This window comes from Gasterosteus aculeatus, chromosome 10 (genome assembly GCF_964276395.1).
Source record: "Gasterosteus aculeatus chromosome 10, fGasAcu3.hap1.1, whole genome shotgun sequence".
NCBI classification, from domain to species: Eukaryota; Metazoa; Chordata; class Actinopteri; order Perciformes; family Gasterosteidae; genus Gasterosteus; species Gasterosteus aculeatus.
Genome location: NC_135697.1, coordinates 13,653,609 through 13,667,386, shown reverse-complemented (window position 1 = coordinate 13,667,386; position 13,778 = coordinate 13,653,609). Strand labels below are relative to the sequence as shown.

Sequence of the window (13,778 nt, the reverse complement as noted above, 5' to 3'; positions counted from 1 at the left end):
CTTGCTTCATTCTTGCTTTGAAGTCTGTAGTCACACGGTCTTATTTTTTTCCTCATCACTCTTAAAATAATTCAGTTTCAGTATTTAGGTGTGCAAAAATATTTGGGTGTTTCTACACCAATATAGTTCAACACAGGACGCACACGTTTCATCAGGAGAATAACCATCTGTTACGACGGTCATTACAGTATTTATTAGATATAAGGACACAGTGAATAATGAAATAATGTATCAGAAACTGATGCCGGTAGTTTATTTTTTATGTCTGCACACAAAATGCATTATTTTAAACTCTAATCTACTGTTGCAAGGAAGTAACTACAACATTCTTTTAAATAAAAGCTACCACACACCACCAGCAGTCAAAGGAAGGTAGCACTGTTCAATCTGTGTATTGACAGTATGTGATGTTTTATCCAAAAAATAGAATCCCTGCAATTATGTCTCCTGAATAATGAACAAGGAGAGTTTTAGAGATAATAATACCTTGGTCTTGCCTGGACAATGGATGAATCACCACTCGAGAGTTAAAGCCAGAAGGTAATTAACTTAACAGCTAGTCTAACCTGCTTGTGAAAGTTGAAAAATATCCCAACCTACATGTGTAAGGTTAACCATTAATTTATATTTATATTTGAAGAGAATGAATCAGAACAGATATTGTGCATTTGGAAACCGATCATTTTGTGAAGGGCCGTACTGTGTTTGTCAGAGGTGGTGTATCGCTGAAAACAAACAGTTGATATGAGTGGTGACAATGAACCAAAACAATTTATCTGTGGGCTTTAAAAACCCTAAAAAGAGAGTCTGGTCACAGTTCTCTGTAGGATTGTCAATACACAGCACTGTTTCTCATTTCAAAAACATCTATTAATGGAATTTTGACCTTTTGTTCGTTGGTTCATCTACTGATTTTTTTTCTATGGTTTGGCCAGCAGCAGATCCTCAAGCGGTGCCTGGACTGTGCGTACTGGGATATTTTCAGGACTGCTCCCAGTAGTCTGGATGAGTACGCAGAGGCTGTGATGGCATTCATTAGCTTCTGTGGAGACAGCTGTGTCCCACCATGCACCGTTGATGAGACACCTTGACAATGACGAGCCCTGGTTCACAGCTGAAGACAAAATCCCTGCAATCATGTCTCTCAAATAATGAGCAAGAGGAGTTTTAGAGATAATAATGTCTTGGTCTTGGTTGACAATGGATGAAGCACCACTCTCACGACCAAACGCAGAGCTAAAGCCAGAAGGTAATTAGCTTAGCTTAACAGCTAGTCTGACCTGCTTGTGGAAGTTGAAAAATATCGCAACCTACATGTGTAAGGTTAATGTGACGGCCCTTTGGTTTTGAGCAGGGCCTGATGCGTGTGTGTGTCCCTTTGTCCTGTCTTGCAGGTCCATGGTAGGAGCCACTAGGAGCACCTGGCCAGTCTCTCGGTTTCATTTAAGACCCGGCCGCCCCAGTCTCATCGTTTTTGTTCACGGGAGCTTTATTTGGTCGATAATAAATTACACATGCCGTCTACCACCCTGCGTTGCTCTATTTTTGTCATGGCCCAAGAGCCAGGTCGTGATATTAACCATTAACTTAAATTTCTATATCAAAAGATTAAATCAAAACAGATCTGTATTTAAAGACCAATCGTTTTGTGAAGGGCCGTACTGTGTTTGTCAGAGGTGGTGGATCGCTGAAAACAAACAGTTGATATGAGCGGTGACAAGGAACCAAAACAGTTAATCTGTGGGCTGTAACACCAATACAAGGGGGTTTAGAAACCCTAAAAACAGAGTCTGTTCACAGTTCTCTGTAGGATTGTCAATACACAGTCAACTCACAAACTCAAGTAATGTCCAACAGCGGTGAAGCTTTTTTTAAAAGATTAAAGATATACAAAACTGGATCGTGTTTTTGATGAAGTATTAAAGTACACAGAAATTGTGTACCAGTACATTAAATTCAGTGCTCAAATGCTTTTGTCTGTTGTACCAAAGCTTTAAGTTAAAATAATGACATGTGTATACTTTAAGTAAATGAATCTTTGTATAATTAAATGATGCTGATGGTGATTTTTTTGTTGAATGCTTTTGTTGTGTCTGCACTATTGTTAAGGAATTGCATGTTTGGTGTTCTACACACACGCACAAACAAAGAAACGGCACGCATGTAACCCAATAGAAAATTCCCCACTACTGCATAGATGAGACACCATAGGAGAAATGTCTCTCACTTCCTGATTTCACTCAACTTCCCTCTTTTTTTTTCCCGCCTTCTGCCTCCTCACAGGATCCTCATTTTTACTTTTTAAGTACAAGCCAGCCTGCTCCGTACGCAAACTGAACTTTCCAGACTTTCATACAAAAACGACACAAAAAAAGACTCCACCATTGGAATGTCTCTTGCAGCTGTAGATTAGAGGGTTAATATTTCAAAATGACTATTTTCTTATGTAATTTATAGCCTTGGTCTTTGTTGATAACTATAACTGTGATCATGCACATTTGTTTTCAGTTTTCGTTATACAAAGTTTAAAGTTTTACAGGCCAGAGTGTTGGGTAATCTACTGGCAAACATATATATATATATATATATATATATATATATATATTTATAACCATGTTCATAAATGAGTTGAGGGGTGTACAGTTGTTTGAATATGCAACCCCACCACTAGATGCCACTAAATACTTTACACTGATGAAGTCAACCACATTCACACACAGAACTTCTACTGCTACCTCAAGACCAGTTTTTCTGGACTGCCCAATGTGCAGAATCACTCCTGAGGTCTAGAGGTGTCACCTCTGGATTTTCTCTCAAATACTGTGACCCAGAACCTTTAATTTGGACCGTTTTTTCATTTGCAATTATACAAGTTAAATAAACAAGCAACAAGTGGAAGTGGGAGCTCAACATCAGCTCACAGCCAAGGACAAGGGCAGTGTTGGAGCCATAATGTGGGTTTTTGGTGATTTTGTTTATCTTGAAGGAAACACCGGGTGAATTGGGACATGCAGTTCATTATGGGGCACCGTCTGTAAAATGTTGCACGTTCTTAAATCCTGCGCAGTTTTGGTACATTTAGCATTATCATGTGAAAAAAAGCACGACAATATTGATATGTCACTTTTTCAAAGAATGAATAGCTGCTGATTCTGGTCAACATTAAAACACAGAGGACACACTTTCAGTAGACCATCACAGATGCTAGACCCCCTGCACTGTATGGAATGACCAATTCAATATGTGATGTATTGATCCTCATCAGGTCAATCTAATAAATCATAAAGTTATTTATGTGAAGGGCCAACACAATAAGAAATGTGATTGGTAACTGAAAATATGGCTCCAACAATGCTTCCTCAAGCGTGCCATCACCATGGCCGCTCCTCCTAGAGTCACCAAGCAGGTCCCCCCACCCTGCCTCCAGCTCTGAAGCGAAAGCGGATGCAAAAGCACTGACGAGAGTGGGGGCCGTAACGTCCGCGCCGCCCCCCGACCGTATCGTCCCTTATTCTTATTCTTCTTTATTGAAGGTGGCAACGCTAGGCACCATGGCTGGCCTTTCCTCTGTGCTGCCACATACACGTCAACAGGAACCAGGAACTAAGAACATTGATTGCCAGACTGTTAGACATACAAGGAATTTGATATGGCAGTTGGTGCATTACAATGGACAATAAGACTATGAGACAATGGACAACAAGACAAATAACAGTGCAGGAAAAATGGCATGTTCAAAATCTTTACCTGTGATCATGTACATTCTTCTCAGTTTTACTTTTACAAAGTTTGAACTTTTTGAGGGCCAGTGTAATCTAGGTAATATATTGGCACAAATTATATATATATATATATATATATATATATATATATATATATATATATATATAATATTTATATTTGTGCATAATTACCTGAAACTAAGAAACACATTTCTTCATTACCTCAGCGTTAATTTGTTACTTTTACATAGATTGTGTTGTGTTATAAAAATGAAAAAACTCCGGACGGACGGAAGACATCTTGGATTGAAAGTTAAAATCCAAAGTATTTAATAAAATAAAAGGTGTTGTGCTAAAAAGAACGTATTAGCTGAGGAGCCGCTGGTACCTGCAATCAACAGGCCACAGGGCAGCACCTTCACCACCTATAGCGACCGTCTCTTACCTCCACCAACGAACTCCATGAACAAGAGTACAGGTCAATCAAGGTGTAAAAATCAGTGCCCCCGCCCCTGGGCATGTGACCCTGATGCATTCAAGTCGACTGGTTATTTACAGGATATGGTGATGCAATGAGGTATCACATTGGATGGTACGGATTTCGAAAGTCTCTCTGTCAATGTCAGTTGTCCTATCAAGTATTACATGCATGCATTTCGGTTGGTTACATTACATTACACACAATCATAGCGTGCATCTGCAGTGTTATTTTATTGATTACATAGTTTTTTAAATTACAGTGGTGTTACACTATTCTTGTTTCTTTATTACATATTACATCGTTTCACAATCATGGCTGTATCCTGGTGTACACTAAATGCATTTTATTAATTGGTCTAATTCATGAACCGGGTCGTCAGTTTCTTTATAATAATCCACAATTGCTACACCTCATGAAAGACTATGTTATGTTACACCGCCTTATTTCTGCAGTAGCACAGAAAAAACACCCGTTCTTGGATATTCTTGGAAGGGAAGAGTAAGCTGAGGGGTGTACAGTTGGTTTGAATATGCAACCCCACCACTAGATGCCACTAAATACTTAACACTGATGAAGTCAAAGACACACAAACACAAACTTCTGCGTTTCTCTGCAGGAACTTGTACTGCTATCTCAAGATCACTTCCTCTGGACAGCCCAATGTGCAGACTGCGTTGAAGGGGATCACCTCTGGGTTTTCTCTCAAATCCTGCAGCCCAGATTCCAGTAGGTTTTTATTTAGAACCACTATGCAGACCTTTAGTTCCTTTGCAATTTTCAGAGTTGAATAAACAAATCACAGGGTTATATAATATTCATTCAAAAATAACATACCAAAAGAGTATTTTGAGCAGGTTTGTGTGGAACATCACGTTCATGTTGTTACTTTCTTCAAATCTTAACTTGAGTAACATGTTATATTGTGTTGAATACAATTCCCACGGTAAAAGTCTATTGAATTTCTAAGGAACTGTATTAATCATTGATCCATGACCACACTCTCCTTGACTCTCTCTGTCTGCCAGAGCCTTGTCGGCCTCAGCTGTATAATGGCTCGGACTTCCCAGGTACTGACTACAGAACCTTATTCACAGAAGACGCTGAGGAGTGTCAGAGAGCCAGCACACAGGACCCTGCCTGTCACCTTTTCTCTTTTCTAAACGATGTCTTCACACCAAACATTTACAGGTAAAACTGCATTTACAGGTAAAAACTGCTGTGGTGGCGGGCGTGGTTTGGCTCAGCTGCAGAGGGGACGGAGCGGGGAGTGGCTCAGGGAACGGTGCCAGGTGGACGCATAATTGGCCTAAGGTGGAGGAAATCAACATTCGTTTGTCACTGTATTTCAGTAGTGGAGATCCAGCGACAGGGGGGAGAGACTCAGCCAGACGAGGACGAGGACGATGACGATGACGATGGGGGCGGATTTAGACTGTGCTGAATTACGAAATAAAGTTGGTTATCGAAGCTTTCCGTTGTATCCTCGTCATTCCGGGACCCCCCAAGGATCCGCACGTGTAACTTCCGTCCCCTCTGCAGCTGAGCCAAACCACGCCCGCCACCACAACTGCTTTTACCGAAATCAAATCTATCTGTTTTGGCTAATTGTTGTATACAGTTGGTTTATTTCAGGTAACAAGAAGCTTTTCTCCTGCAACACCAGGGCAGCGACATAAGCTCCTCAATTACCTGAATATTCCTTTTTTTTTTTTTTTTTTAATCTTTGCTCTTAATAGCAATGCCTTTTCAAAGGTATACAGTTTTAGTACTTTGTTGAGCAATGACACAAATATATTTCTGTTTTTACACCATAGTTCACCATGTTTCATTAAGAGAATAACCATCTGTAATAATGGTCATTACAGTATTTAGAAGTAATGACACAGTGAATAATGAAATATATGAAACTGATGCCAGTTGGTTTATTATGTTTGCTTACAGAAGGTATTTTGCACAAACTAAATGCACCATATTAATAAAGTCCAACCTACTGTTGCAAGAAATCTATTAAAACATTCTTTTAATTAAAAAAACTACTATTAGTCAAAATAAGGCAACATGGTTTTTCACTGTTCAGTATGTGAAATAATATTCAAATATAATCCCTGCAATCATGATGTCTCACAAATAATGAGCAAAGGGAGTTTTAGAGACAATATCAAAACGTAGTTGTGGATTTACAAACTAATCATTTTATGTACGGTGGTACTGTTTGTACTATCTCTGAAAACTGAGCGATGAGAAAGAACCAAAACAGTTCATCTGTGTGCTGTAACACCAATACAATGCGAAAATGCCCCCTACTGCACAGATCATAAGAGGGGAAATATCTCTCACTTCCTGATTTCACTTCTCTTTTTTTCCTCCCTTCTGCCTCCTCACAGCATCTCTACCTCTTTTTCAGCTCAAAGCACAAGGCCGGCCTGCTGCGTACGCACACACACACACACACACACACACACATGCGCGCACTTCCCTCCCCTCTTTCCTCTCTTCCCCCTCCACACTCCCCTCCCCCGTGGGAAACCCATGCAGTGTGACTGCGGTTGTCCTTCCTGGAAGCTGTGGTGGTGACTCTGGCTCCTCCGCTCAGAGGCTACAATAGTGGCAGCCACCCTGTGTGTGTGTGTGCGTGTGCGTGCGTCTATGTTTGTATGTTGTCTCAGTACCCGGGTGTGTGTGTGTGTGTGTGTGTGTGCACGCATGCACCCTCCGCAAACATTCCACCGCCGTACCGTCCGTCCGTCCGACCGCCGGCCGGCCTCGCACGAGAGCCACGCCGCCACCGCGGTTCAGTCCTGACGCCAGGCCATTACACACACACATACACACACACTCAGACAAAACACACACTGTGGGCACACGAGAATGACTTAAACACACACTAGCATACTCGCTCAAATAAACAAAATGCACTTTGCGGAGCGCACACACACTTTTGGACCGCAGAGGGCAGACGTTGCATCCTGAAGTAGATCAAAGCGTCCTCCAGCAGAAGGCTCTTCCCTGCTCTCTCATCGCAGCGGAGACGTTATGTCGAGGCGCGGACCGAGTGCGCTGATCTTCTCGAGGAATAACTCCTTACAACTGTCGCTCATCGTCGTTTCGCACGGTTTCTCATCCTTTCCTTGGCCAATCCTTCCTCCTCTCTCCTTGACCCTGTCCCCGGCCTCCCTCCCACCCTGTTATTGAAGGTCTACGCCAAATCAGTCCCCCCCCCCCCCCCCTCTCTCTCTAGCGGTCTCTCCATCCTCCCTCTTGCCCTCTTCTTAACTGTCTGTCCATTGTTGAGGAGACAGTGGTGCAGACAAACAGGGACAGAGATATCCGCTGGCGCACCACAAGATCGGAGCCAAAGAATGGCAGAGCGACAGCGGAGGAGAGGAAGATGCAGCGACTGATACGAGGGCAGAGTTAACTACGGGGGACTGCCAATTAGAGGGCAAAGCAACGGGTCTGTTTGCCCCCCCGCCACATCCCAGAAACATCACACAGCTTCCACCATGTTTATCCCCTCCAGCCACAAGACCACAGCTCTGCATCAGCCATCACTGGAGACAGCATCGATGCAGCGGGGGGGGGGGACATGCGAGCAGTGTTTGCATACATGGCTAATACGGATAAGTAACGCGAAGCTTTCAGCCTTTCTGTCAGTTTCCATTTGTATTTATAGCAGATAGCTGCAAGTGCATGTTGATGTTTTCTCGGTCAGGAAAGAAAACACACACAGCAAAACATGGACAAGGTAAAGGCACTTAGTTTTTATAGAGAGTTTTCAACATTCTTTAGGCTTGAAAAAAAAAAAAGTAATCAAAAGTAGAAATGTTTTGGAGAAAAAATATATCACAGTTAAAGGACGCTTCGTTGAGCGTTATGGCTTAGTTAGACACTTCGTATGTGTTTGACCATGAACAAGAATCTTCTATTATTTCACATTCCTTCATTTTTCTTTTGTACGTGATTGTTGGTGAATATCTGAAACTCCCCCCACAGTCTGATGTGACTTACAGTTAGACAACCATCAAAGGTTCTCTACGTCTTCCTCCAACCTTTTCGTATTTTCTGCATGGGGCACATGGAGGCTCCATGTCCCTCGATGGAGTTCATTTGGAAAAGAAAAACCCAGAGTTGACTCTCAGAAAGCTCCGATCTCAGTCGCCCATCCCTGGGCTGACTTGGCCTGTCCACTCAAGCCCCTGCGTTGAGCGGTGGGAGACCCCAGAGGTGCGAAGGGCCTGAAAGAGACCTGCAGTGGGGCAGAAGATGATGAAATAGGACAAGAGGAGGAGGTAGAAGTAGAGGAGGAGGAGGAGGAGGAGGAAGGGTTTGGGAGGGGAAGGGGCGAGGCCCCGGTGGCGCTGTGAGGAGACGACTGGGTTGGTCTGGAGGGGGCTAGGACCGGGGACGCTGCGAGGGAAGGCAACCTGTGCACGGTGGCCAGGGCGGTAGGCGCGAGGAGCGGCGGGACTCCCTGGTGGCAGCCAGCCAGGGGGCCGAGGCGGAGGGTGGCGGGTGACGGGTAGCCCCCCAGCAGGGCCAGATCCCTTCGGCCCCTGGGGAAAGGACCTGAGGAGGAGGCCGGTGAGTTGGGGGAGATCTGAGGGAAGGACGCCCAAGGCCAGGGGGGAAAGGGCAGGGCGGAGGCCGGGGGCGACTGTAAAAGAACGGGTTCTAGGTTGCTCGCACAGTGGGAGAGGTGGGAGACGAGGCGCGCTCCTACAGGGTCCGAAGACTCTCCGTCAAGAGAGCTCAGGTACCGCACCACCTCCCCGACGCACTCCCTAAAGCCCAGCGTCCTGTAGTCGACTGCCAGGGCCCTCGCATCAAAGTAACCTGACGGACAAAGAGAGGGCTTAGTCGCACAGCCAATAACAGTGGTGGAGTCACATGATTCCAATAAAGGAAAGAAGAATAACACTGCAAAGACGACTGTTTGAAATTGTCACCTTTTCCTCCCATGGCATGGAGGAGTTTCAGGTGGTCCACAGTCATCTGCAGGATCTCCGCCTTCTCCAGCTTGGATGAGCCCTGCAGAGAGAAGGAAGACGTCACTGTGGTTGCATCAGATCTCCGGAAGCCGCTTCCTTACTTCACGGCGTTAAAGGAGATTGACGGTGAATCGCGGCGACCGTGTTTGAGCGCTCACCTGTTTCTCAAAGGCACTGGGCACCAGCCTCCTGAGCTCGGACAGGCTGTGGTTGATCCGGTCTCTGCGCCTCTTCTCTATGATCTGCGCGGCGACAACGGCAGAGGAACAGTCAGGGCCGACTTAAAACGACAGCACGAGAAAGATCCTAAAGATCCTAAAGATCCGAGGCTACGATCCGCTCACCCCTCTTCTCTTCTTCCGGGCCAGAACCTGCGAGGCGCTGCCAGGAGACATGGACCCCGTGACTGGGCTGTACCAGAAAGACAGAGACAGAGGAAGGCAGATGAGGGGAGGACGGTATTGGCACGGAGAGAAACACGCCAACTTTGATCCTCCTGCATATTGTTATTATTACCCTCCTTAATATGACACAGAGGCTGGATGGCACACCAGCTCGCCTCAATCTAATTTGTTTTTTGGGCACAGAACAGCAGAGGAGGGCCCGGGAGAGGAGGGGAAGACGACATTGTTTTGGCTTTATAGCGTTTCTGGATATTAGTCTCAGTGAAATGACATGCTGTTCCCCTTTCCATCTGAGCGAAAGCACTTTCAGAAAGATGATTCTATAGCTGGGGGGGGTGATGCGTTCGCTCGCATGGGGGATGTATGCGGCGTGGGATCTCAGCTCCTCCGAGTAAACTCACTCAATATGGATTGTGTTTGTTTGTGAACTCTCATCTTACGGGTCTGACGGATTAGAGTTTTCTTTAAACGTCCCCTTCCAAAGAGCTGCTGCCTTTTCCATTAGATTTCAACATGAAGGCTGCCAATTCAGCTGTGTGTTTTTGTTTAGGTTCATTTTTTATTGGCTGACTATAAGGGTCTGTCTTCTGTTTGGATTAATCCAAGCCGTCTTTAGTGTTACCGCTTATCGCAGTACTTGTGTTCTTATATACTGTGGATGCATGTCACAAAACCTCCCAGCTTAAAGAAGAAAATGTTGACTAATTCACCCTAAAAACCAATTGTTATAATGACTTGCAAATAGTATGTGTAGTGTTAGAGTTATATCACTATTTGTATTATTTGTATCAATTCATGACAATCAAATTCCCAGTGATGTCATAACCCTAATACAACAAAGCTGAAAATAGTAAATCACTACTACATATTTTTGACATGGAATTAAATATCAAATGAAGCCAAATATTAGTAGAACTTTGCTAATGACATAAATGCCTTCGCACAAACACAAATGTGCCTCCAACTATTGCTGTAAAACTCCTCAGTATATTACATTTTGGGTTGTTCCTCTCTTGCTTTTGTGTTCATTTTAGAGTTAAGTTTACAGGCTGAATTTCCTATTCTGAAAAAGAAATGATTCAAAATGTAATATTGTCTCAATAATAATTAACGAAAAATAAATGTGTTTCATATCTTGCATTTTGACTTATTCATTTTCTAAAACCAGTTTCAAATGACAAAAGAAATTTGTACTTCTCCAATGTCTCGATGCTTCAGACATTAAAGGCCTTCCATCATTTTGAACCTAAACTTATTGTATTCATGTAAAAACATGCAATGATCAACACGACTCATTTAGAGAACCAATGCGTACATTTATATATCACTGAATATGGGAGCGCTTTTAAGAGGGGCCTAAAGTTATGCTTAAAACTGACAGCTCAGCTTTTTGTAAAGTGTGACAAATAACTTTTGTCAGAAAATGTCAATATTGGAGCTGAATCTAGAAATTGTTTAAGAATATTAGTTGTTATTTGTTTTAAAACGATGAGCCAAATCCGCTTCTGAGATTTAAAAACAGACCTTTTTCCAACAGTCTTTCAACCTGTCTGCAATTTTGCACTTGGCAGCAACTCACAACCAAGTATGTTCAGGACAAAATGTGTCTCCGGCTTTTCATTTCAGCCGCGTGCCGTGTCATTTTCCTTCAAAAGTGTGTTTTCGTCCTCAGGTGCGACTGGCGGGTGCTCACCAATAGCCGTCTTCTTGTCCCACGTCGATAAACTCGTCCGTGTCCGAGTCTGGGGAACTGTAGTCGTGAGGCCTCTTCATCTCTGTGGCCCGTCGCGCACTTTGCAGACCGGCGGACGGACAGGCCGATGGCGGACGGACGGAGGGGGTCTCTACGAAGACTTGTCTCCCCCTCGCTTGCGTTGTTTATAAAAGCCTCGTTGTCCTTAGTTACTTCTTGTCACTTGTATTTCTCTTCGTGAGTGTGTCGGTCCTGTCCTCTGTGAGTCAGCGGTGCCACTTGATCGACCCCCGAGGGCCCATGACAACTAAGAAAATTCACAAGCAGCTTCAGCCGTGCGCTCTCTCACTGGCATCCAGCCGTAGTGTCTCGCTCTCCCTCCCTGTTATGTCTCTCTTGGCTCCCTCTCTCTGTCACAGCCACCCAATGACAAAATAGGACTTTGGCATTTGGGGCAGGGTTGCCAGTTTGGGCTCCCCCGCCTCTTCTCTCTCTGTCCCTCCTCCATCCCTTTTAATCTGGCCTTCCCCAGCTTGTCTCCCTCCCTCCCTCCCTTCCCTCCCGTTCGCTCAGTCATCCTCAGTCAATTAGCCTCCCATCCCATCCTGCTCTCCTTCCTTCCTTCTTCCTATCCTCCTTTCTGTCTATTTCTGCTCCTTTAATTACACCGCTTCGTGGAACAATGGCAGCGGGAGGGAGCGAGTGTGGGAATGATGGACTGTGAAAACACTCCGTCATCCACAAGAGAGTGTGCGACAGTGCGCGGAGCTGGACTCTCACACCAGCGCACAGGTGACCTGGACAATGGACGCGCCGAACCACCTGTTAGGGGGTGAGCGTGCGAGACAAACAGCAGGCAGGAGACACAGGGAAGATGGCTCTGTAGGAACTGCAACAGCAAACACAATCCTGCATATTTTTCTGCTCTTCACTTTGTAAACAAACATATTGCTCAGATACCACTCACTAGGTTATAAAATAACAATCCGTGTACAATCCCCCCCCCCCTCTCTCCCCCTTGTTGGGAGCCACAGCTCTTAAATAAAGATTTACAAAAGTTGCCACTGCTGACAAAGATTCGGCACTGTATATAAGCGTGGTCTTGAGTAATTTCGGCAAATGGAGAAAGCGAGACCTTTGAGGTCCGTCTCAGCCTCTCCCGGACGCGCGTGTGCGTCGGTGTGTGCAGAGACGAGGGCAGGTACTGAAGGGTCAAGAGAAGGGTCGGCCCAGTGAGTGTCTGAACATCTGGGCCCTTCAGTGGACAAGATAGTGCTCCCTGCCGACTGCTCTCTCTCGTACGCACACACACAGACACACACACACACGCGCGCGCACAGGCACACGCGCACGCAGTCACGCGGCGCTCGGTTCCGCTGCCACCGTGGGAAGATTGCTGGTACAGATTGCCATGGAAACCAGGCGCCCGTTGTTAGGAGCGCTGCCTGACTGACCTAGTGGTTGTGTGCATATGTGTGTGAAAGACAGAGAGGGGGCCAAGTGGCATGGCCCCCTTCCACACAATGCCCAGCTGAGTGTGTCTCTTCCTGCCTCGCAGACTGGAAGGGTGTGTTAGTTTAAACATACTACAATGCGTGAGTGCGGCATCTTTGTGTGTGTTTTGTGGAACAAGCGAGGCCTTCTTTCTGACACTTATTTTGGTCCTCAAGCTTTGTCAATGTATATATGAATATACATGAGCAGATCTGTGATTTGTCTCTTACTCCAGATGCGTCTTTCTTGTTGTCTCTTTTCTGAAGATAAACGTTTCAACATCGTTGTTTTTCTGTTAATCTCTCTTCCATTGAAGTGAGCCCTGCATTCAGTAATATCATAGGCCGTGTGTAAAGTAATGAACTAACTTAAAACATGTGCATGTGCGTGTGTTTGCAAAACCCGAGTGTCACTAATCAGTGTGACCATCACCAGGGGGCTTTTAGTGTGGTGAGTAAGCTATGAGTCAGGACAAACAGAAAAGAGAAACACCCCCCTTTCATTACCAATCATTCCTTAATTCAGATCTGGATCTCATTTCAGCACGAGAAAACAGTGAAGAAAGAGTCTGAAGGAAGGGAGACGTCTATGGAGTCAGGCTTCAGTCTATTCTCCGTTGTTGTTTCTTCAATGGACAACTTTCTTCTCTTTATTGTCAATCTTTCTTGTTTCTTTTGTAGTCGTTTTTCATGAAAGCCCTCTGGTTACACTCCAAGTTTCCGCGGTCCCAGTTGTCCCAGGAGGACGGGGCAAGTTGCACAGAAACACGCATGCATTGGGAAGTGATTAAGAGGTTAGATAAACAAATAAATAAGTTCAAAATAAAGAAATAGTTTCATGGTGAGGGGGGGGGGGGGGGGGGGGGGGCGGGTGTGAGGAACATTAGGGGAACAGAAAGCGAGGGGGAAAGAGCTGTCGCTGGACTGTGGGATGGAATTCCGGGCGTTTTCTGGTGATCTCGGTCGGCCACTTCAAGTCGTCTCCCCCCCCCCCCCA

The 13,778-nt window shown here is 44.9% G+C and overlaps 1 protein-coding gene across 1 annotated transcript; it reads right to left on the bottom strand.

The window, feature by feature from the left end:
- Positions 1 to 7,944: 7,944 nt before the first annotated feature.
- On the bottom strand, positions 7,945 to 12,793 carry heyl (hes related family bHLH transcription factor with YRPW motif like). The gene is made up of 5 exons (XM_040189502.2): positions 11,289 to 12,793; positions 9,536 to 9,602; positions 9,350 to 9,433; positions 9,150 to 9,231; positions 7,945 to 9,036 (listed from the first exon to the last, which is right to left on the bottom strand). Exons 1-5 carry the CDS (start codon positions 11,366 to 11,368, stop codon positions 8,339 to 8,341), a joined length of 1,011 nt encoding a protein of 336 aa, XP_040045436.2. The 5' UTR covers positions 11,369 to 12,793; the 3' UTR covers positions 7,945 to 8,338.
- Positions 12,794 to 13,778: the final 985 nt, after the last annotated feature.

What these genes read in the sequence shown, in the direction of transcription:
- heyl (XM_040189502.2), bottom strand. Translation starts at nt 11,368, where the DNA reads ATGAAGAGGCCTCACGACTACAGTTCCCCAGACTCGGACACGGACGAG. An exon ending in GGACAAGAAGACGGCTATTG is followed by an intron (nt 9,603 to 11,288) that starts GTGAGCACCCGC and finishes TTTCTGGTACAG; the next exon opens with CCCAGTCACGGGGTCCATGT. An exon ending in CCCGGAAGAAGAGAAGAGGG is followed by an intron (nt 9,434 to 9,535) that starts GTGAGCGGATCG and finishes GTCGCCGCGCAG; the next exon opens with ATCATAGAGAAGAGGCGCAG.